The sequence below is a fragment of the Vicia villosa genome, linkage group LG7 (genome assembly GCF_029867415.1).
Source record: "Vicia villosa cultivar HV-30 ecotype Madison, WI linkage group LG7, Vvil1.0, whole genome shotgun sequence".
NCBI lineage: Eukaryota > Viridiplantae > Streptophyta > Magnoliopsida > Fabales > Fabaceae > Vicia > Vicia villosa.
The window spans coordinates 109,611,598-109,637,260 of NC_081186.1; the positions used below are offsets into that span (position 1 = coordinate 109,611,598).

At 36.6% G+C, this 25,663-nt stretch overlaps 1 protein-coding gene across 1 annotated transcript; it reads left to right on the forward strand.

Moving 5' to 3' along the window:
• Positions 1–18,027: 18,027 nt before the first annotated feature.
• On the forward strand, positions 18,028–22,159 carry LOC131616508 (GRF1-interacting factor 3). Its single transcript, XM_058887856.1, has 5 exons — positions 18,028–18,181; positions 18,365–18,464; positions 20,313–20,389; positions 21,257–21,341; positions 21,433–22,159. The coding sequence occupies exons 2-5, from the start codon at positions 18,387–18,389 to the stop codon at positions 21,844–21,846; spliced, it is 654 nt and encodes a 217-aa protein (XP_058743839.1). The 5' UTR covers positions 18,028–18,181; positions 18,365–18,386; the 3' UTR covers positions 21,847–22,159.
• Positions 22,160–25,663: the final 3,504 nt, after the last annotated feature.

The following is a 25,663-nucleotide window of genomic DNA, read 5'->3' on the forward strand; positions in this document are numbered from 1 at the left end:
GAAACTTTGCAGTTGAAAATATAATTAAACCCTCTTTCCAACGCAACCAACCTCGTTCTAAACGGACTCACGAGACTCCAGTTACACTTGAAACAAGCTGACCAACACATCATTGAAATCACCTATGTTTTTGGTTTAAAAACCAGAGAACCGCTACTATTGTAGCACTCCTAGATCCAATTTCTCCACCTAGATAGAAATATTATCGTATTAGCTTTTTAACGCTTCTGACGAGACCTCAAACGGACTTATGGAGCCCAAGATATGCACAAAACAAGTCGATCAATACTCTCCTGCGTTTTCCTACGATTTTCTTAAGGGAATTTCACTTCTAAACTCTTTTTTTTTTCCAACTTAAACCTATCCCAAACATTCCCTAACATGTCCAAATAGCTTATTTCGAGAATCTATTATTAGAAGTCAATTACCTATTGTTATTTCACTTTCAACCTATCAACCGACCTCTAATTTCATAAAATCCTCATAACTCTCAAAATTCATCATTAGATTAACTCACTATTATTATTACTTGTGTCATATCATCAACATATAATAACCCTTAACACCAAGACATACCAATCTAATTCTAAAACATACCAGAGCTACTCAAGTAGTAACTCTGACAATTCTAAGGTGACAAATTTCTCTCTTAAACATATCAACATAACTCTAAAATTTATTAGAGATGCTCAAAGGCAGATAAAAAACATATCAAACTACCAATTCCACTCTCACAACTCTAAACATCTCGAGACTACTCAATAACAACTCTAAACTCATCAAATAACCCTAAAGTCATGCTTCCTACGAGACATAAATCATATATAGTCACACATCATATTGCACGAATTTTATCATTAACAAACTTAAGGTCACAACCCGCAAACATCAAATCAATAACATATTAAACATCATATTCAACACATACATCATATTATTCATCAATTAAACTCATACATACAACAATCATACATCTACCTTATGTTAGGTGCCAAATTGTGTTAATATTTAGTTTAATTAATGGCACCTTTCGACCGTTTTTATCGTATATTCGTACAATTCCCTGAAGTTTTAGATAATTATTTATAGTTTATAATTTTAAGCTTTCTTTTAATGATAATATGTGTTTTAGTTGTGATTTTGTAGGTTTGAGCCATTTTTGAGAAGTTTGGAGCTTGTTTTGACCATGATAAGAGAGTGCTGGGAAGAAGTATGCGCGCGTCGCGCGGAGATGTGGGCGCGTCGCGCCCTGGGCAAGATATTTTGGAGCTTCAAAGCAGAGAGTTGCGCGCGTCACGCGCATGGGCGGTTTATATTTCTTAAGTGTAATGGCGCGAAGCGCGCTGGAGGGGGCGACGCGCCCTGGACAGAAAATTGTTTTACTATATAAAGAGTAATTCTGATTTTTGGAAGGAGACTTGACATTCTTAAGAGCTCATAAACCCTAAACACTGTAGCAAGCTAAGAGTTGAAGATTAGAAGCCTTGATCGTCGATTAATCGCCTTTGATGCTTGTTGATCTTCATTCTTTACTTCTTGAGCAAGCTACCATTCTCATGGATAGCTAAATCTCTTTTGTATCAAGATAAGATGTAATCTTCCTAGCTTTTTGTATGTGTTCTTGTGAATATATTATGTATGAACATGTGATGATCAATATAGATGGTTTAGTTTGTTAAGTAAATATTTTCTTTGGTATAAGTGTTTGAGACATCAATATTTGTATCTAGATCTAACTTTATCATCTATCAAACTATAAATTGCAGACATGGATTTAGCGTTTGATGTTTACTTAGTATCGGTTTTAAAACGTTATTTGTATTGTTTAAAGGATGGAGAAATCGTCGGTTAAACAATACGGTAAATCTAACTATATCATTGCGGACACGGATGATATAGGCGTCGATACGTAATTATGTTGATCGTTACCATGTCCATATACGTATATTTATAAGGAGAAATACAAATTTAGGTCGATGAAATCGAATCTTGATACATTTTCTTTAACTTAGAACTTTCATTACTTTACTCTTTGCTACTAAAAGTGTTGAATGATCTTTTGCAAACCCAAACTTAAAGTAACATTAACTCACGACAAAATAGGCTATAAAACGGCGGTGATATCGCAATAATCCCTGTGGATACGATATAAACGAAAAGTACACCACAATACTCTTTCAACAAAATGGCGCCGTTGCCGGGGATTGTTGTTTAGATATTGCAAGCATTGCAATAGTTTGTTTTGTATTGAGTCTTATAATTAATATCTTGTTTCTAAATTTATTTTCCTTGTGTTTGTTAATTTGCTTGGTTAGTTTTTCAGATTACAGTTTATGCGAGGACGTATACCTGCAGATCAACTCCTTTTTGATCCTGAGATTGAGAGGACTGCTCGTAGAGAGAATAGCAAAACTCGTAGGAGGAGACAACTAGCTAGGGAAAGAAGACAACAACAAGAAGCATCTTCTTCTTCAACTCCGGTTGAAAACTTGGTCTAGGAAGAAATGGCTGCGGATCCTCCACCTCGAGGGCCATGTGTTAACAGCCCTCGTCTCAATGCACAATTTGCTCGTGATCAGGCCAATGGAAGAAACTCCGAAATGAAGACGGGGTTGCTTCAATTATTATACCAAAATCCGTTCACAGGGGCAGATCACGAGGATCCATTTACTCATCTAACAAAGTTCTACGAGATCGCCGGAACAATTGGTGCTCCGGAAGACCAAGAAGAACAGGTGTTCAGGAGACTCTTTCCTCATTCCTTAATTGGAAAAGCTAAGGAATGGTACCTTGATCAACCAAATAATGTCATGACAAATTGGAACGAGTTAGAAGAGAAGTTCTTGGATCGGTTTTTTCCTCACAATAGGTTCATGGAAGCGAAAACTTCTATTGCGGTGTTCTCTCAAGGTTCGAATGAATCTCTCAATGAAGCATGGGAGAGGTTCAAGTCCATGGTTAGAAAATGCAAAGGTCATGGGTTTGATGAATTGTCTCAAATCCATATCTTTAGAAATGGACTCCAACCTCAACCAAAAACTCTTTTAGATGCTACCGCGGGTGGTTCGTTGATGTCAAAAACTGCGGCAGAAGCAATTGCTATCATTGATAGGATGGCTTTGAATGATCATCAAGGGCAACACAACCGTAGTGCATCGCAAAGAAAACCGGGAGTTCTTGAATTGAATACTAGTGATGCAATACTTGCTCAAAACAAGTTATTGACACAACAAGTAGAATTGCTCACTCAACAAATGTCAAAACTCCCTCAACAAATCAAAGAGATAAATGGGAGCCCTTCTAAAAATCAACATGTGATGTGTTGTGAATTGTGTAGGGGTGACCATCAAACAGGTTTTTGTCCTCCACCGGGTGAAGAGGTGAATTATGTGTCTAATCCTAATCAAGTTTATGGTGGGAGACAACAACAACAACAACCTTACAACAATAACCAAGGTTACCAACAAAGAGGTAATCAAGGTTATCAACAAGGATGGAGGCCAGAAGCGGGTCCATCGAATCGTCAAAATCCTTATCAAGGTGGTTACAACCAACAACCTCAACAATCAAAGCTTTCAATAGAGGACACTCTTAGCCAATTCATGCAATTGCAAATTGCAAGCCAAAAGAGTACGGATGCCGCCATAAAGAATCTTGAAACTCAAGTCGGGCAATTGTCAAAGCAACTTGCCGATCAAAACAAAGGTCCTTTTCCGGCTACTACACAAGAAAATCCTCGTGAGCATTGTAAGTCAATTCTAACTCGTAGCGGTAGAAATATTGATATGGGTGTAGGAGAGATAGTTGAGGAGGAAATTGTTGAGAGTGAAAAAGATAGGGTGATTGAAGTAGAAAAAAATGTTGAGGGTGATTTAGTTGAAAATGAGAAAGAGAAAGAATTAGTGGAAAAAGAAACTCTTGAGAAAGTTGTAGAAAAAGAGAGAAAAAAATTGAGTGTGAGTGAGAAGGGAAAGAAGAAGGTGGATGATTCTATACAAGTGAAGAAATTACCTTACCCTCCCGGTCCGTCAAAGAAAGAAGATGCAAAGCACTATGCTCGGTTCTTGGACATCTTTAGCAAGTTACAAATCAATGTTCCCTTTTCCGAGGCATTAGAGCAAATGCCGATGTATGCAAAATTCATCAAAGACATCATCACTAAGAAGAGAAGATTCTTGGATCCGGAGGTAGTAACGGTGAGCTCTTGTTGTAATGCGTTAATTCAACGCACTACTCCGATAAAATCAAATGATCCTGGGCGGGTAACCTTACCGGTGTCTATTGGAAATGTTCACATAGGCAAAGGTTTGGTAGATACCGGATCTAGCATTAATTTGATCCCATTGTCTATGGTGAGAAGATTAGGAATCAACGATTTGAAGCCGACAAGAATGACGTTATCATTAGCGGATAAATCCACAGCTCATCCTCATGGAGTTGCGGAAGACTTGCTTGTCAAGGTTGACAAATTTTGGTATCCTGTTGATTTTATTGTCATAGACATGGAAGAAGATCCTGAGATTCCATTGATCTTAGGAAGGCCTTTTATGAAGACGGCCCGAATGATGATAGATATTGATGATGGCTTAATGAAATTAAGGTACCAAGATGAAGAATTATGTCTTGATCTCTTTGAAGCCATCAAGCATCCGAGTGATGAGGATGATTGTTTTAGAATCGATGCTACCGAAAGGGCTATTATGAAAGTGGAGAATCAAATGCACTTGTCGAATCCTCTTGAGAAGACTTTAATGGAAGCTCTTGAAGTTCTCACCAAAGATCAAGAGAAGGAAATTGAAGATTGCTTGAGAAATTTAGAGGCTTGTGATGAGATGAATCCATTTGAAACTCAAATTGAAGAGTTGAAGGATGAACCTAAAGTTGAAGAGCAAAAGGTGGAGTTGAATGTGTTACCGTCTCACTTGAAATACGTGTTTCTCGGTGACAATTCTACTAAGCCGGTTATCATTAATAGTGGTTTGTCTAACAAGGAAGAGCATCGATTGAAGGAAGTGTTGACAAAGAATCAAGAAGCAATAGGATGGGTTTTATCCGACTTGAAGGGTATTAGTCCGGCCTATTGTATGCATAAGATTATGTTAGAAGATGATTTTCGACCCGTGGCACAACCTCAAAGGCGATTAAATCCAACCATGAAAGAAGTTGTTAGAAAAGAGGTTGTGAAGTTATTAGAGGCGGGGATGATTTATCCCATCTCCGATAGCGAATGGGTGAGCCCGGTGCATGTGGTTCCTAAGAAGGGTGGATTGACAGTTGTGAGAAATGAGAAGAACGAGTTGATTCCTTCGAGAGCGGTGACCGGGTGGCGTATGTGTATTGATTATAGGAGGTTGAACCAAGCAACAAGAAAAGATCATTTTCCATTACCTTTTATGGATCAAATGTTAGAGAGGTTAGCCGGAAGAAATTTCTATTGTTTCTTGGATGGTTATTCGGGATACAATCAAATATCAGTGAATCCGGCGGACCACGAGAAAACTGCTTTTACATGTCCTTTTGGCGTTTTCGCATACCGAAGAATGCCATTTGGACTATGTAATGCTCCCGCAACATTTCAAAGGTGCATGCAAGCTATCTTCTCAGATTTGATCGAGAAAAGCATCGAGGTGTTCATGGATGATTTTTCTGTGTACGGGTCGTCATTTGACTTGTGCTTGAAAAACCTTGATGTGGTGATGGAAAGATGTATTGAAACAAATTTGGTTCTCAACTGGGAGAAATGCACTTTCATGGTAACGGATGGGATTGTTCTTGGCCACAAGGTATCTTCAAAGGGGCTTGAGGTCGATCCGGCAAAAATCGAGGTTATTGAAAAGCTTCCCCCTCCGGTGAATGTGAAAGGCATAAGGAGCTTTTTGGGACATGCTGGGTTCTATAGAAGATTCATCAAGGATTTCTCCAAGGTCGCAAAGCCTTTGAGTAATTTGCTCAACAAAGGTATGGAATTTAATTTTGATGAATCATGTCTAAAAGCTTTCCTAGAACTTAAAGAAAATTTGACCACCACACCCATAATTGTCGCTCCTAATTGGTCGCTTGAGTTTGAACTCATGTGCGATGCTAGTGACTATGCGGTTGGTGCGGTCTTAGGCCAAAGGAAGAACAAACAATTTCATGCTATACATTATGCGAGCAAAGTTTTAAATGAGGCACATGTTAACTATGCCACTACCGAAAAAGAATTGCTCGCAATTGTATTTGCATTGGAAAAGTTTCGTTCTTACCTCATTGGTTCTAAAGTGGTGTGTTATACAAATCATGCCGCAATCAAATATCTTCTCACCAAGCCTGATTCAAAACAGAGGCTTATTCGGTGGATTCTTTTGCTTCAAGAATTTGATCTTGAAGTGAGAGATAAGAAAGGTACCGAAAATTTGATTGCGGATCATTTGTCTCGGTTAGTGAATACCGAGGTGACAAACAATGAAAAAGAGGTGAGGGAAGAATTCCCAGATGAAAAACTGTACATGGTACAAGAAGTTAGACCCTGGTTCGCAGATATGGCTAATCACAAAGCATCTGGCTGGATACCGGAGGATCTAACTTGGAATCAAAGAAAAAAGTTTTTAAACGATGCTAATTTTTATGTTTGGGATGATCCTCACTTGTTTAAGTTGAGTAGTGACAATCTTTTGAGAAGATGTGTCGCGGATGAGGAGACAAAAAGCATTTTGTGGCATTGTCACAATTCGCCTTATGGTGGTCATTTTAATGGTTTGCGTACGGCCACAAAAGTCCTTCAATCGGGATTTTGGTGGCCTACTTTGTTCAAAGATGCTTACCACCATGTTGCCTCATGCGACAGTTGTCAAAGAACTGGTGGAATTGGGAAAAGAGAGGAAATGCCCCTCCAAAGTATTGTAGAAGTAGAGGTATTTGATTGTTGGGGCATTGACTTTGTCGGACCATTCCCTTCCTCTATGTCAAATGAATACATCTTGGTAGCTGTGGATTACGTGTCTAAGTGGGTGGAAGCGATTGCTTCACCCAAAGCGGATGGTAAGACCGTGATAAAATTTTTGAAGAAAAATATATTTTCGCGGTTTGGCACGCCAAGAGTGTTAATTAGCGATGGTGGATCTCATTTCTGTAATGCCCCGCTTGAAAAAGTGTTGGAGCAATATGGAGTAAAACACAAGGTAGCTACTCCATATCATCCACAAACTAATGGGCAAGTTGAGAGGACCAATATAGAAATTAAGAGAATTCTTGAGAAAACTATGTCTAGCTCTAGGAAGGATTGGTCAATGAAGCTTGATGAAACCTTGTGGGCATATCGGACCGCTTTCAAAGCACCGATCGGTCTTACACCATTCCAAATGGTGTATGGTAAAAGTTGCCACCTTCCCGTAGAATTAGAACATAAGGCATATTGGGCCTTGAAGCTTTTGAATTTTGACCACAAGTTGTGTGGAGAGAGAAGAAAAATCCAATTAAATGAGTTGGAAGAGATGAGATTGCATGCCTATAAGTCTAATTCAATTTACAAGGAAAAGACCAAATTCTATCATGATAGTAAGGTTAGAATGAAGGACTTTAAAGTAGGGCAATTAGTTTTACTCTTCAATTCCCGGTTAAGACTTTTTCCGGGAAAGTTGAAGTCGAAGTGGTCCGGACCGTTTTTGGTCAAAGAAGTGAGAAGCCAAGGGGCTATTGTGATAGAGGACCAAAAATCAAACCAAGAGTGGGTAGTTAATGGTCAGAGGTTGAAGGTTTATCGAGGAAGCAATTTTAATCGTGAAAGTTGTGATTTATCGTTTGGCGATCCTTTATTGCCTTTGACCGTCGAGCTGACCGATGTTAAACAAAGCGCTCTTGGGAGGCACCCCAAGTTGTATATATTCACATGTATTTGTGTTCTTTGTGCAGGTGGGATTTTTGAGTTGTCGTCGAGCCAGAAACGATCTACCGGTATTTTTGGGCGTGCTGAAACAATGCAGTTTTTCTGCTGTTTCTGGTGTAGCGCGCGTCGCGCGCTATGTGAACTCAAGGACCCCTTCCAGACAAAGATGAGGGCGCGTCGCGCCAAGTCTTCGCGCGTCGCGCGCTGTGTATATTTTTGAAAAAAAAATAATTTTGATTTGGGCCCACCCATGCTGGGCCCGACCCGGTTTCGTTGGCAGAAGGTTTAGTTAGGGTTTTGGAGGTCTTTGCCTCCATTCCACCCTTTCTCCTTTTTGTTCCAAGAAAAGAAAAAACACAACACACACTTGTTCATTTAGATTGTTGCATTTCCTCACTATTTTTGTCTCTCTACCATCATCAATCATCAAGGTATGTTCTATCTTCTTCTCTAGTTCCATTAACTTAAGTTTTAGAACTTTAGGTTTTTAGATTTAGGAATTTTTGATAAATTTTGAAAAACTAGGGTAGAAAACAACCTTTTGCTGTATCTTTAGCCTGCTGGAACCCTTAGAGGGGAGGAGAAGCAAGTTCTTCTCTTCTGTTTTGCAGAAATATGAAGTTCTTTTCTGGGTTTCGCAGAGCGCGCGTCGCGCCCTGTTCAGCGCGCGTCGCGCCCTGGGTTAAACTTTTAATTTTTTTTATGCATTCTGTGAAGTTGTATAGGGTCTGTTTTTTTTTATTGATGATGAATGTGATTGATGTAGGCTATTAAAATAGAGGTTATGCTAACTTTGTTTCAATTTGTGTGTGTTTTGTTTGATTTGTAATTGTGCAGGAATGGCACCCTTTTTAAAGAGAAAGAAGACTGGTTATGGTGAGGGATCTTCCTCACAAGCTGGCAGGTTTGATCGGACGAAGTTTCAAGGTCCGGAGCAAGAGGCGAGGTACCATGAGCTCGAAAGCCGAGTTGTGTGGAGTGAACGCACTGTGGTTCCTATTGACCACGGCCTCTTCCAAAGGGCGTGGACTGCTTTGTCTGAAACATGCTGGGACAAGTTGTTCACTCCACCAAAATTCTATCAGGTGGAGATTGTCAGAGAATTCTACGCAAATGCCTTGCCTCCGAGCGGTTGGTTAGGTACTGAAGCTTACCCGTTTAGAACGTGGGTGAGAGGTAAGACCATTGACTTTAGCAAAGAAGCAATTTTTGATTTTCTGGATAACCCTCTTGCTTTGGTAGAAGAGTGCCAGTACCATCCCAGGTTGAATAGAGGAAACTGGGACGTGGAGAGTATTAGGGAGAGGATTTGCAGGGCTGGTTTCACCTATACTCTGACTAAAGCTGGGCTGCCAAAGACTTTTACTCGTAGTCAGTTGACGGAGGAGGCTCAGTTGGTGACTTCGGTGGTCCTTTACAACATTAGGCCACGGAGTCACACTTCCTCCCTCACCATTGATACTGCAGGTTTGGTTCAGGGTATTTTGAATGGTGATAACATTGATGTGTCCAGGATTGTGGCGAACGAGCTGAAAAGAGTCGCCCTGAATGGGACTCTTCATGGTGATGGGGTCAAATGTAGGTTGATTTTTCCTGGATTAATTATGGGTTTATGCAGGAAGGCTGGTGTCCGGTTTCCATCTGGTGGTATGATTCCCATGGATGGTGTTATAGATGATATTTTTGCTAACAGGTACTGTTTGCCTGGAGGTCGTCCTTTTGGTGTTGCTGCTAATACATCTGACCTTCCCGATGCTTCTCAAGCTGTTCCGGTTGCTGCTGCACCGCCTGCTGGTCCTCAGTATGGTGATGCAAGTGATTGGAACTATCAGATGCATATGGCGCATCAGAGAGCGTTTATGTTTTTGCAGGATTCTATCCGGCAGCTTTCTCTGCAACAGCCTGTTGGTTCCAGGGATGATTTATCTGCTTATGCTTCATGGCCTGAGGGCAGGCCAGATCCTGAGGAGGGGATGGCTGATGATGAAGAGGATACTTCTGATGAGGAGTAGTTTTGCTTTACTGCTTTATTGTTATTTTTATTGTTTTTAGTTTTATGATTAGAACAATTTTTACTTTGTTTTTAAGTTTGTTCCATCCTGTTGGATGAGGTACTTTGAAAGGCTAGGTTTAAGCCTTTGGATAGTTAACACCGGTTTGGTGTGGTTTCTTCTTATATATATAAGTTCAGTTTACTTTATTTATCGCATTTATATTTTTTTTAGTATTTATATTTAAGATATAATTAATTTTGATAAGTTGTCCTGATGATTAATTAGTTGGAACATGAATTTTTGTGTCACGATGAATTTAGGCGATGCAACGCAATTTGAGTGGTGATGATATAAATTGAAAACTGTACGTGCAAGGTACATCCTTTATTGTTTTGTTTATCAAGTACCGTTGATTCTGATGCTTTTAAATTGTACAAATTAGTTGTCATTAATTTCTGTTGATAAAATTAGTTCAATTGTGAATCATTTTAGCCTAGCTGTAGTTGTGAGGAGACTTTCCACTGTGCAGATATATAATAAATTGTGCTGGATACCAGCAATGTGCGTTTTAACTCGTTTTTATTATGATTAATCTTGCATTTATTATTAAATTGTGTTAAGCATGAAAGTGATCAAGGCGTTTTGTTCTGCATTACGAGTATAACTTCTCTACCATATATAACCTACCCGGTGAGTGTGTGTGCATTTGATAACCATTTTGAGCCGTTTTTGCCAAGATTCAATCGGTATCAATTCCTTGTCTATATTTGCCGATTTTTGATCTGAATCTTGATGATTTTCTTTCAACCTTGAAGAGCACCATTAATTGTGGTTAGGAATGATTCCTTTTCGCCTTAGAATAGAGAGCATTTGTGATTATGTGGTGGTAATATTCAAGTTGGGGAGAATAAAAAATTTTGGTTGTATTGGTAATGAGAAGTAAATAAGTGATTGCTCAAGAAAAAAAAAAGAGAAAGAGAAAAAGAAAAAGAAAAAGAAAAAAGCTTTGTATATAGCTAGTCCTTTAAAATAAAAAGGTGAACTCTTGAGCAATAATGTTGTATGATCTGTTGATAAAGAGGTGTGGATGTAAGTGTATTTAAATGCTCTCATAGGTATTGACCCTTTCGATTCAATGGCCGTGAGATATGACACTTCGTTGTTAACCAAGCCAAGCTACAACCAGAAAGTCCTTAGTGATTCATGCTTATATACTTTTTTATTTATTTTGTGCTTAGATGAGTTCATAATTAATTCGGTATGTTTGCGTCATTGTCTGGTGAGTGTTAGGATCCTCCATTTTTTTGTTCTCTCAAGAGGGAAGTGCGTAGGTGTGATTCATTTTTGAACTTCTTTTGCTTGTGGAATTTTTGACATAAAATTTGTATATAGGATTAGCATTGTTATCATGGTGCTTTGATGAAAACTGGTAAGGATTGATCTTTGTGTGCTGTGGGAATTTGAACCACTAAATTGTTCTTGTTTCTGCCTGGTTGTTTCATTTGTGAAATTTTGTGTTCCCGGTAATTTATCATTGTTTTGTTTGAGGACAAACAAGAGTTTAAGTTGGGGAGAGTTGTTAGGTGCCAAATTGTGTTAATATTTAGTTTAATTAATGGCACCTTTCGACCGTTTTTATCGTATATTCGTACAATTCCCTGAAGTTTTAGATAATTATTTATAGTTTATAATTTTAAGCTTTCTTTTAATGATAATATGTGTTTTAGTTGTGATTTTGTAGGTTTGAGCCATTTTTGAGAAGTTTGGAGCTTGTTTTGACCATGATAAGAGAGTGTTGGGCAGAAGTATGCGCGCGTCGCGCGGAGATGTGGGCGCGTCGCGCCCTGGGCAAGATATTTTGGAGCTTCAAAGCAGAGAGTTGCGCGCGTCACGCGCATGGGCGGTTTATATTTCTTAAGTGTAATGGCGCGAAGCGCGATGGAGGGCGCGACGCGCCCTGGACAGAAAATTGTTTTACTATATAAAGAGTAATTCTGATTTTTGGAAGGAGACTTGACATTCTTAAGAGCTCATAAACCCTAAACACTGTAGCAAGCTAAGAGTTGAAGATTAGAAGCCTTGATCGTCGATTAATCGCCTTTGATGCTTGTTGATCTTCATTCTTTACTTCTTGAGCAAGCTACCATTCTCATGGATAGCTAAATCTCTTTTGTATCAAGATAAGATGTAATCTTCCTAGCTTTTTATATGTGTTCTTGTGAATATATTATGTATGAACATGTGATGATCAATATAGATGGTTTAGTTTGTTAAGTAAATATTTTCTTTGGTATAAGTGTTTGAGACATCAATATTTGTATCTAGATCTAACTTTATCATCTATCAAACTATAAATTGCAGACATGGATTTAGCGTTTGATGTTTACTTAGTATCGGTTTTAAAACGTTATTTGTATTGTTTAAAGGATGGAGAAATCGTCGGTTAAACAATACGGTAAATCTAACTATATCATTGCGGACACGGATGATATAGGCGTCGATACGTAATTATGTTGATCGTTACCATGTCCATATACGTATATTTATAAGGAGAAATACAAATTTAGGTCGATGAAATCGAATCTTGATACATTTTCTTTAACTTAGAACTTTCATTACTTTACTCTTTGCTACTAAAAGTGTTGAATGATCTTTTGCAAACCCAAACTTAAAGTAACATTAACTCACGACAAAATAGGCTATAGAACGGCGGTGATATCGCAATAATCCCTGTGGATACGATATAAACGAAAAGTACACCACAATACTCTTTCAACACCTTAACCCCATATCAATCATAATATACCCGATTACACCCCTTACCTCAAATTCCTAACAAGTTGATCTCCTTCAAGCTCTATGGAAAACTCCTCTCTGAACCCTAGCCTCTTCTTCACCTTTTTCCTCTGTTTCTCTCTATTTCACGATCGATGTAAAAGTGTTCTCACTCTTCCCTAATTTTCTTCTTATTTTGTCCCTTGGACATTTTCTATGATATTTCCATCATACCCTCACTAATCCTCCTTATTTTTACCATCTTGCCCTTAGCACCTCTACACCTAATTATCTCATTTATTTTATTAAAAAACTATATTGAATTATTATTATTATTATTGTTAATAGCATAAACTAAAATTATTAAATCTAAGTAATTCTAGCTATCATCTATGTCATATTAATATCCCCACAACACATCATCACACCTCATATAATATTCATCGTAATTCTCAAATAATTATTAAAATAAATAATTCTAGATTATGGGGTGTTACATAAAGGCCTTGGAATCATTGTAGAAAATAAATAGTATGAAGGAAAAAGAAAATCAAGTCGGAGCATGGGAAGCCAAGGCATCAGGACCTCCTCCCTAAGTCACCCTAGGAAGCAGACTTAAATGGGTCCCACACCTTGGTAGAAATTATTGCAGTCAGACAATACTTCCTCGATTGCTCCACAACTCGTTCTCGAACTCTGCGCACAACTCACATAATCAATTCAAGAGTATCAAGAAGTGTCTGCCTTAGGCTAACCAACTTGGCCTATACATCTTTCTGGTACTTTTCTGCCTGACGAGCCTTCTCCTTACCAGAAGTGAAAGCAATCTCATACTGCTCCTCTGCACCTTTGAGGGCGTCTTTTGGCTCGGTCACACGAGCTGCCAAGGAAGAAAGAGAGTCATGTAAAGAGTTATTAGTCTTAACTTCCTCCCGCGACACGAGAAACACCTTCTAAAGGTTAACACACTTCAACTTCATAACTTCAACCTTCCCTTCACAATTATCCCTTTCCTTGAAGGGACTACCAAAAGCTAAGACATCACCCTGCCTAACGGAAATGAGAGATAAGATAGAAGCATCTTCGAACATGTTGTGAGTAATCTTAGAAGCCATTTTCATCTTATCTCCCTCAAGAAGATTCTAGACGAAGGATAATTCCAACGTCAAAACAATAGCAACAACCTTCTCAAGAGTGTGTGGGAGTCGGGAAGAAAAAATATATGGCATATTTATAAAGGGAGTCACATCCCCAAAAGCATCGCTCTTGGAGACACGAGTTTTCTTTGGAGAAGCATCACCTAAGAAGATTGATGTTCCTCGTCCAGAGCCCTCTTAGTTGAAACTAGAGATCGAGTTTGTTCCTCCCCTATCAAAGTGGCCACAATATCCACAAGATCCACCTCATAGAACGGGACCATGCAGTCATCAAAAGAACTACATGTCCTCTTCTCCTCTAGCACCATAATATCCAGCCACTCCGAAGGATCATCGACCCCAATGTCAGCATCATATAGGACAACCTCAGTGTTCCAAGTTGAAGAGGTGCCTGCCACTGTTGCATCTACATAATCGTACATCGACGCGCCTGAACGATTTCAAAGAGTCAACTGCACTGGAACCTCAACATCACTAAGATCATGACATTCAATACTCAAGCGAACATAAGTGAAATCTTCTAGAAAGTTCTCTCCTTTGCAGATTGGCACGTACCTCCTCTTTTGACAATATTGGAGGGGCTTAGGGACCTCAAAACTATTTATTCATATGCATACATTTATTATAATGGCATACAATGATCTAGAAGAATAATAATTTTCTTCCTCCAATGAATCCTCAAACACATTTTCCGACTTAGAATTGTCAAATATAGATATAACTTCTGACCTTACATAATCCCTACTAATGGAGGGATCAGAGAAACTATGGGATGATCCAAATGAAGTTTCTACTTTAAAACCACTCACTAAATGGACAGTGTTACCACTCATCCTAACTGAAAGCAGGATGTTCCGAAGAAAAACCTCGAGTAAGAATGGTACCTGGTTAAAAGAGATTAATGAAGTAGGAGGAATGAAAAAGACAAACGTTTTGAGTGAATACTCTGAATCAGTTTTAGTGGTATCTCAGAAGAAAGGAACAAAGACGTTTCTTTGGAAGAATAATCAAAAGCTTGAAAGAAAAAAGGTTTTGAAAATTTCCAAATATTTAACTCGCCTTATTTATAAGCAGTGACAGCTAAAAGAGCAAGATTAACAATTAACAAATATGACAAGATCAACTGCTGCAATTCCATGCAGGAAAACACACCAAACTCAAGTACACTTAAGCACTTTATGAACTGTGCCACACCTTAGTTGGTCATGTCATTGCACGCGTCGAGAATAGGTATCAAAGCATCTAAATGATTAAACCGCATTGAATGTGCATGTTCCCCATTACTTTTCAAAAACTGATCTCAAGGGATTCAGTTTTACTTCACACCAGATTGTGATATAAAGGCTAGTTAATAACACGTAAGGCTTACCCTGGATCCTTTAGTTCCCGCTTAAGCCTTGAGGGCAACTATTTTGGACTGGCAAAGGGTCCAATCGACCAAGGCCTAATCCATCAAAGACTCATTCGATCTAACTCGAATATAAAACCGATTCACATGTAGTGAGAAGGTACACAACTCTGATCTCTAATTTCATTTTACTGATATTGAATTTGGATCTAACTTGGGCATTAGAGTGATAACCAAGCAAGTCCCCCAGACATCCGTAAAAGAGATCAGAACCACCTTTCAAGATCATTATTATCAAATCTCTTTATTTTTGGTTCCTTTATGGAGTTAGATCATCCATTTCAGGTTCTCGAATGAAACAAGATCAAAATTATGACTTGGAATAAGTATCTCTACAAAATTATTAGGAAAACAAGAATATGATTTGATGAATGGTTAGAAAAACCAGTAAGAGGGGTGAAATCTAGCAAGGAATATTGATAGACAAATAGAGGCATGAAAAAAAAAGGACCAATCATGGTGAAACTAATAACCCGATTATGTTGTTAATGCACTTAGTGAAAACAATCCAAATAATTATGCAAAAGCTTGAGAATAGTGAAGACAATGGGGGAAATAATGATGTTTGAATGTTGGTTAATGTGGTGTTTGTAGAGATCTAATATGTGGTGGGGTCTAAGTCCAAAGAAAAAAAATGGAATTGGAATGAACCAATTATGTTATAGTAATGGGTTTATAATGTTGCATACACAATCAAATCATGTTAGAATGCAAGGTTAGAAGGTAATTCACAGTAGAAAAATCAAGTGGGAGGAACACGAAAGATGTGAGTGAGCATGAGGAGTTTGTCATTCAGTTAGTGGATACGTGTGGGTGCAAATCTGATGTAGTAGTATTGAAATTAGGCTGATGGTAATATTCAGCTTTGCAGACTAGAGTCAGCTGGGATAGGGAAAATGATCAAGGAAATTATAAGCAGTATTCATCGTGTGATAGGTCATGCTCAAAATCTTGGTCGATTTTTTATGTTTGTTGAATTGATTAAATCATAACTTCAAGACAATGTTGGTTTGATTTTCTATATAGTTCTTAATATGATGATATTCTCTTCATAATGATTTATAATAAAAACCATCATTTCACACTTATTATTAAGGTGAATGGCTTCTAACATTAATTTTTATTCATTTTAATAAAATAAATTTAATTTTTTTACTTAAAATATCTTATATCACTATTTGTAAAAAAAACATTTAATATAAAAAATGTGTTTGACTTCTCAAGACATCATTTGCAAGTCAAAGGTTATAAGCGAGTCGTGGCTTATAGCATCTCGTACCATTAACACAACTAGTATAATGGAAAATGATTGAGATTTATGTAATCCTAGAAATATTGTTCCAAGGAACATTATTACTAGGAACTTTATTCCTACCTTAATGTTTGGTAAATAATTTAAGTTTCTCCGAATATTTATAAAATATATTTTATTTACAAATTTAAAATAAAAAAAAAAAGACTTGAATAAATAGATGTGGAAAGTTATTGATGGTTATCTCTTATTTTCATGGGAATAAAAGATTCTCATCCTATTACATGAGAATGAAAAATGAAAAAACCAAGTGTAAATAAAACTCTCCAGAATAAAAGGTTCCAAGACATAATTTATAAATACTTGAAATAAAATGGTAATGCAAAAAATTCAAATCATATTCCTGATGATAAATTTGGAATCCTTGAAACAAACACCCTTATATATATAGGATTATCAAAGGTGGAAGTGATGAGTTGATGGTCGACTCTTTGAGAGGTCTTTGTGAGTCTTCAGACATGTTGTAGGAATCTTGGATGGAGGATTAGAAATGGTTTTTAAATGATTTTTTTGGCCTGACTCCTGGATGATATAAGCTGAAATACTTATTGATATAGTTAACACATAAATACCTACAAATGAGCTCGCCAAACCGATTAGAATTTATGTTAATTTGAATAATGATTGAGACCTTTATGGTTTGGATAACATTGAGCCTAACAATATCCTTGACATAATTAGGGTATTGGTAGTTCCAATCAGTTCTAACGGGGTGATATTCTTGTTTAACATAGATCATAGAATTTCTATATGTATATCCATATACTATACTTAGTGAAGTAGAAGGTGAAATAATCAAGTGTTTAAATTTTTATGAAAGTAGTTAAGTTTAGATAGATTAAAATTTTTTCTATGAAAGGTTACTCATGGATTCACTCTTACCAATGATCAACAATTTCATATGGGCACCAAAGCTTACAAGGAATGTCCAATATGTGGTTGCAGCACTAAATCTTTATTACATATTCTTTGAAACTTTCCGTTGCGATCTTGCATTTGGAGGTCTAAAGCAAGTAATGATCTTCTTAGAAACTTTTGATTGTAATACGCCCATACTCGACTTCTTAATAATCTAAAAGGATATAATGTGAAGAATGACAATGATTGAAGTTTAAATCTATCATAATGAAAAGGTTATGAAGGACTAGAAACACAAGCGTTTAACAAAGTTTCTATTTTGATTTAAAAAACGACGGTTCTGACTTCTGAAAGGTTAGAAACACATGTTTAACAAAGTTTCTATTTTGATTAAAAAACGGTTTTTAATGCTTAGTATCAATTGCAAGAAATTCAATTCAAAAACTAGAAGGATTCCTGTATCATAAAAGTTTTTTTTTCTAAGCTAGTCTCACAAAATAGGGTTGATTCCCTTTAACATATTATTGTCCAGTTACTACCAAACAAAATAAAATAAAAAACCAATTGAAATAAAAATTAACAGAATCTATTTTAAATATTTGTATAAGATTAAATAAGATTTTGTTAAAGTGGGCCCAAATCCAGTCATATTTTTATAATATTATATTCAACACAACACTAGTAAACTACCTTAGTTTATTCCTTGTTTTTATGTTGCTTTGTCGTTGGATTCCAGTAACAAGGATCTTGTCACAACACACAAACTCACTTCACACGTTTGTTTCCGACATTTACTTCTCAACCTAAACCCAGGTTCCCTTTCCCTCTCTTTCTGTTCAAGTTTTTCTCTTTCCCTCTTTTTTTTGATGGGGTTTTGTTATGTGTCTCTATATTGACTTTGGATTCGTTAATTGTTGATTGCGGTAATTTTGCTGAAATTAGGGTTTATGTGTTTTATCTTTTTTTTGATTTGATTTTTGCAATTCATTGTTTCAGTGAAGTTAACACGGCGGAAAAGATGCAGCAGACACCTCAAATGATTCCTATGATGCCGTCTTTCCCGCAAACAAACATAACCACTGAGCAGATTCAAAAAGTATGTTTTTTTCTCCTGGTTTTGTTTGGGTTTTGTTGTTGTTCTCTTATTTGTGATGATTTTAATATCGAAAGATTGTTGTAGTTGTTAAACATGATAGAATGATTTGGTTTTTTTGATAATCTGTAGTCTTGTTTTTGATGATCTAGCATCTTATCTGCAAAGTGATAAGATTCTTTCTGGCTGTGTGATAAGATTCTTTGTAGTTGTGATTGGACATATTGTTGTACTGGAATGTCAGAAATAGAGAATATGAAACCTGTGATTATGATATGATCTGGTTAAGGGAATGTTGTTTTTAAGTGAGGTTTGTGGTAAGAGGGATATATGTTTCAATTAATTCTTTGCATCTGACCGACATTGCGGCTTAAATCTGTATATCTTCTTTGAGAATCAAACTTGTTTTTTGGCGCGCTGGTTTTTTCGCGGGTTTTTTTTCATGTCAACTGAGGCGTGTTTAGCTGATTGTTACTGTTTACAAGGTGTATCTGTAGATATCTATAAGTACTTATTGAGAAGTTCTTTTACATTTTACCTATCAAGCTGGCTTCATCATAGTTTGTATTAGATTCTCAATCTTGGGAACCTGACCCTCTTATTAAGCATAGACGAGTGATTTCTTTTTATAATACGAGTCGTCCTACATAGATACGTAATACGTTAGAGATAATTAGTTGGAAATTTCCTTGCTCTTCAATTTTGTGTTGAGTAAAAGCATAAAAATTTAATGAAAACAGAGCTGTTAAATTCTGTCGTGTAGGAAAAGACGTCTTAAGATATGAAAAAGAATGCATGCGATGTTTATTATTATTTAAAGTTAAAATTAGAGCAAAAGTTAAAATTTAATAATTAAACACTAAAACTAAAATGTCTCCCGCCACATTTAAATCACGTCACACAATGTTATCAAATAGCGGCGCCAGCGCCATGGCTGCTATGGTGGATATACATGGCAGTTTTTGGGCCCGACGCAATGGTAATTATCATCTGATATTGCTGGTTTTTCAGTCAGTATGGTGGGATTTTGGCACTCCGCCATGGACTGCCATCCGCCATCGACAACACTTGTCACACTATTGTGTGATAGATTCTCCTTTTTAGTGTTGTCAAATTGCAGCCATGGCAGGGGCGGAAATTCAACATAGTAGCAGCATGGAAAAGTTGTGGCGTGGCGTCATGGCGGTTTCTACGAGTTTAATGTTCATAATGGCATGACAGAAATATTAATAACCCTCATTAAATACTACGAACTACTCCGATTAACTATTTAAAACCAAAACAAGTTGCTACCTTTCTATTCTCCACATATTCTTTTCTCTTCTCCCTCGATGTCTTCTTCTCTTCCTCACGCCACTTTTGTCGGGTACTCTTCTTCAGGTTTTTTTTCTCCTTATAGTACTTTTACCTCGAGGAGAAGTGTTTGGTTCAATCGAGGAGAAGCGGAGGGGAGGGAGATAAAACATTTCCTCCCTACTCTCCATTTACTCCAACCAAACAGATCCTCATAGACAAACCCTTAGAAATTTCCGTACTATATAATTCTGAGTTGAGTAAACATGAATTTTTAATGAAATTAGAGCTGTAAAATTCTGTCACCTATACCTAGAAAAAGATGTTTTTAAGATAGAATAAAGATAGAATATTTGATAGATTACGAGTACTTCTTGCAATTGAAGAAAATGTATTGCCGAGGAAAATGCTAGCCATTCGTGTATAGAATTTGAACTGTTTTTATCCCTGATTATATATGTTTATATAGCGCAATGTCTCAACATTTAAATATCTATTTATCACAATAATTATTGCTTGATTGTTTAACTCGAAACCCTCTCTTTGCATATGGTGCAGTATCTTGACGAAAACAAGAAATTGATTCTGGCAATACTAGACAATCAAAATCTTGGGAAACTTGCAGAATGTGCCCAGTAAGTGCCCTCAAAAATCTCCCTGCTTGTTTTTGTTAGTGCTGCGCTGCTGCATTTGTTCGGTCTCAAATTACTCATCGTAACTTTTTTTAACTACATTTGATAACATTACACTGAATTGTTATGGTCTTTATTTCTAATAACCAATGAAGCATGGATACGTCAAAATCTCGGCCGAATCATATCCGATACATATTGATACGCTTATACGACGATACGGTACTGATATGTATCGAAGGAGTATCCAAATTTATTTATTTGAAAAATAAATAAATAATCCGATATGGTGGCGACGCGATAGGACTCCGATACGCTTTTTTATTTGATTGTTTCTTTTTGTTGATCACTCACTCACCATTTAATGATAATTCACTCACCTTTAAATGGTCATTCTAATTAATACCCTTTTAATTTTATTACTAATAGTTGTTGTTTTTCAATATTAGCTTTATTTTATGATAATTCCTTATCAATTTCCAATATTTGAAATTTAGTACTATTTTCTTTTTAAATATTATTTCCTTTTATCTTTCTCGTGATCTTTCACATTTTTAAGCATTCTAGTAATGTGTTAAAAATTGTGTTACATGTTTAGTTTTTTTTTTAGACTATGATTTAACTAGATGGTTAATTTTATCTGTTTATATTTATTTATCTTAAACATATCGTATCTTATATTATTCAATTAGGAAGATATTGTTGTATCTGATACCTACCGTATCAGATACTCATATCATGTTTGTGCTTCATTGCTAATAATTATATACTAATTCCTTTATCTTTGTGCAAGCACTTGTTCTCTTAGGTGTTTATCGGTACTTTGCTGACATTTAATATTTCGGTTGTGTGATGAATTTGATGTCTTAGGTATCAAGCTCAACTCCAGAAGAATTTGATGTATTTAGCTGCGATTGCTGATGCGCAGCCACAAACACCAACCTTGCCTCCGCAGGTAAAAATAGAGCCTAGCTTGTGCCTTCAAAGTTGTAAGAATATTTCGTAACATCGTTTTAATTTCCTTGTAATATATTGAACTCGTTCAGATGGCCCCGCACCCTGCGATGCAACAAGGGTTCTTCATGCAGCACCCTCAAGCTGCAGCAATGGCTCAGCAACAAGGAATGTTCCCGCAAAAGATGCCAATGCAATTCGGTGGTAATCCACATCAAATGCAGGAGCAACAACAGCAACAGCAGCAGCAACTTCATCAGCAGGCTATGCAAGGTCAAATGGGACATAGACCCGGAGGGATAAACAACGGCATGCATCCAATGCACAATGTGCACAACAATGAGGCTGCTCTCGGAGGCAGTGGTGGTGGTCAGAATGATGGACGTGGTGGTGGAAGCAAGCAAGATGCTTCCGAAACCGGCACAGCCGGTGGAGATGGTCAAGGAAGCTCTGCCGCCGCTGCAGCCACGCATAACAGCGGAGACGCATCGGAAGAGGCAAAGTGATTTAATTTTTTATGTAATATTTAATAAAATAACAATACCTTGTGACTGTTGATATTAGGTTTTGTTTAAAAAGATAGCATATGGCTAGTATGATCTTGATGCCTTTTGATCGGTCAATCAAAGGAGCTTAGGTAGATGTTTGTGTTTCTAGGATTTTGGCGCATGCAGCGGGGTTTGTGTCGGCCGAAATTGTTGTTGTCGCAATATTATAGGAAGTATTTGTTACTGGAAGAGGGTGAATTCTCTTCAAGTCTGTGTTTAACTTTTTTGTAACTTTATTTCATTCTTAATTTTCAGTAACTTTTTATAATAAGTTGTTGTTGAGAGCTTTCATGTGATGATCTAGTTGAATATAGAGTTCATGGATATTGCTTAATGAAGATTGAAATTTGATCATGTGATATGGAAAAAGGAAGATAGTATTGAAAGTTGGAAACAAAAGGAAAGTGAAATGAATTTAAGTTTTAGAATCCTAACCTTTAAAAACATGTTTAGCATTTTGTAGTCGAAACACTCGTGTAAACTTTTATTAAAGTGAAATAAATCTGTGACATGTCCATGAGCTGGAGGTTTTCTATACGAAATTCCATGTCCTTGTTTTGTAATCCCTCCATTTCACAATGATTGTCAGTTAAGCCAATGATTGTCTGTTAAGGTTTTTTTGTTTTACAATGACTGTCTTGTAAATTTGTGCACATAATTTAAGGAATGCAATAATTTTGTCATAAGACATTATTATTTGATTAAATTAATCTTATTAATGTGTTGGAATTAATGTATAGAATAATACTTAAAGAACACAATTAGAAAAATATCAATTAATAAAAAATAAAAATGACAACTAATTTGAAACGAATTTTATTATGATCTTATCGGAAGATCTTATCATGATAGTCTGACGCACACATGTGGATTCATGAATCAATGTTCAATTCATTTAACCATTTTGTGTATGCAAATTTTCGGTGAATTTTTTGTTCTATTCATTGTCTTTCAATCCAAACATAAGCTAACCAAATACCTCTCACCCGCACATTTCAAAAGATAAAGTCACGTTAATCCAAGTCAATGACAAATCTTATACAATATCTTTAAGAAAATATGATATGCTCATTCTTTTTTTTTTTTTTACCATAATTAATCAATGTTTGGGAAATAGAATTTAAAGAAGGGATTGGGAGAGAAAAATATGTAAAAAAGAGCTCACTGCAAACATTTCAAGATGCATCATTTTTCCATCTATACCTACTTCATTGTTAAATACTAGCTCACAATCATCTAGTTTTCTTGAAAGTTGCCTTGTCCTTTATAGTCTGACTTGTACTGATGTAAGTTCCTCATCAGAGTCTGCATTACCTATTGACTGATGAGTACCATTCTCCTCCATTTCACAAGTTTTAGAGTGTAATGGTACTAATAGGCTTGCAACATTTTCACCTTCAACTTTTCAATTCTCAAGATCTTCACCAACTTGCCACTCTATCTTTCCACCATCACTGAATTTTTTGAAAACATCCAAAGCTTCTATTTGCCTTGATTAGAAATAACCACAACATCCTAAAAAATTCATCCATAAAAGTGATAAAGTATTTGTTGCCACCATGACTAAGTACTTCTAATGGTCCGCAAATGTTTGAGTGAACTACACCTTACACTTCCTTGTCTCTCATGGGCAAACTAGATTTGAAATATAATCTAGGTTCCTTCCCTGTCAAGCATATAATACACGAGCTTCTAGGGGTACGTACCTTTGGGACTCCTAGCATCATACTTTAGGAATTCAGTTGACTTAAACTTTTTTTTTAGTTCAAATTGCCATATCTCTTGTGACACAACTCAACTTCTTGATTATGTGATGTGTGACAAAACACTTTACATCTGAACTTTGAATGCATACCTTGAAAGTCACGTTTCTTGATAAGCAAGACTTTAGGATTAACCTCTTATTTGAATCAAACAACTTCAAAAATTCACTGTCCACGAACACTGAATAACCTTTATGTACTAGCTGCCCCACACTTAATAAGTTGCATTGCATATCTGGGACAAACAATACATCCTTGATCATTGTTGCTTTCCCATCCTTCCTCTGTATGGCTACATGTTTCATACCTGTTTCTAGGATATATTTGTTCCCAGTCAATTTCATGTTGGTCTTCTTCCTTGGATCAAAATCAATCAACCATCATTTCTTTAGTGTCATGTGATGGTTGCAACTGTAACACCCTAACCCTGATACTTATATAAAAAGAATTATACGGCAACTGAAGTGCTACCAAATTCAAAATAATTTGACATTTGACCATATAGCAGCAGAATATTTCGTAAAAACAACTTTCAAGGCATGTTTGTTCTCAACTTCAAAACATAATCAATAGACTTCTCAAAGTCTTTACATTAATCCCAATAAACTAAAACAAACGTTTCCAGCCTCTATGTTAGATAATCTGAGCATAACCACTAAGACAATAACGAACTAAAAAGGAAATAAGCGTCAATAGCTATCTTCCACCCACAACGGTGATTCTAATTTTGATTATCTACAAGATGTCCTTGGTGGACAACATCAAAGAAAAAGGGGGTGACGACAAGGTAGAATAAAAACATCTACACATACTTTACATCAATCACACAAATCCATTCTCACACCCAGCTCAACATCCTATATATCACAATTACATATTAATCATTAAATGTGTGCAATGAGACTCACAATATCAACTCGACTCATATGCATATGGCACCATCTCATGAAAAGGTTCTTCATATGAACCAAGTCCGACCTTCTAGACTTCAAACCCACCCTTCTAGGTTCGAGACAAGTTACTCATCCACCCTTCTAGATTCATAACTTGCCTCTTTCACAACAATGACACAAATTATGTATAGCATATAATTGATGCAACAGCAGCAACACCTAACATGTTCATGTTCCCCCTTCGAAACTTAAACATCATACAACAATGTAGTTCCCCCTTCGAAACCAGCACCACAACAACAACAATTATGCATATTCATATAATTATCTACAATAACCAACATGCATTCATACAATCGATAAACAATTCAACAATCATACTTTGCATCAAATTTACCAAGTTTGTCCTTACTATTATTTAAAATAAATATTTGCAGCCGAAAAGGCAATAGTAGGAAACATTAGGCTACCTTAGGCCCATTTTATTTGGCAGTCAAAGGGCTTGGGCCAATTGCGAAAAAGGCCCATTCTGTGGGAGATGAACCTTGGGCTGGTGAAAGTTGTAATTCGTTGGAAATGGATTATGAGAAACCTTTTTGTGCGGCCCACTCTAGATGTAATGTTGGGACTTCAAAATATAATCAATTTGGGAACTTTATAGAAGGTAAATACTTAGACATATCCAAATCCTTCTACAAACCTCTGCGTAGACAGGATGCTCAACAACGAAGGCCAATTTTGTCTGTCAAGATGGGTTCGACGGGAAGGTGAGATGCACAGGAAAATGATTCCTCTTTTGAAGCCATTTCGAATTCGTGTTTGGTGAAGGTCAATGGAAGGCTTAAGAAGAATTTTTCAAATGGTGTTGCGGAGAAGTTGTGGTCTAAGGCGGCAGCGTTTAGAATTGTTGGAAATGAGCCAGATGGGGTCTGATGTAATTTGACCTCTCATCATATATATATATATATATAATACAAGTTTCAGATATTGCTAATTTACCCCTATTAAAAGTTTGCTAAGAAAAATTTGGCAAGATTATGTAAAATACAAATTATATAAGTAACATAAATTATAAGCAGTATGAATTACGTGTTGTTAAGATAAGTCAATTATTTTGTT

Excerpts from the sequence above, each read along its gene's own strand:
- LOC131616508 (XM_058887856.1), top strand. The coding sequence starts at position 18,387 with ATGCAGCAGACACCTCAAATGATTCCTATGATGCCGTCTTTCCCGCAA. Across the intron at positions 18,465-20,312 it reads CCACTGAGCAGATTCAAAAA|TATCTTGACGAAAACAAGAA; the intron begins GTATGTTTTTTT and ends CATATGGTGCAG. Across the intron at positions 21,342-21,432 it reads CACCAACCTTGCCTCCGCAG|ATGGCCCCGCACCCTGCGAT; the intron begins GTAAAAATAGAG and ends GAACTCGTTCAG.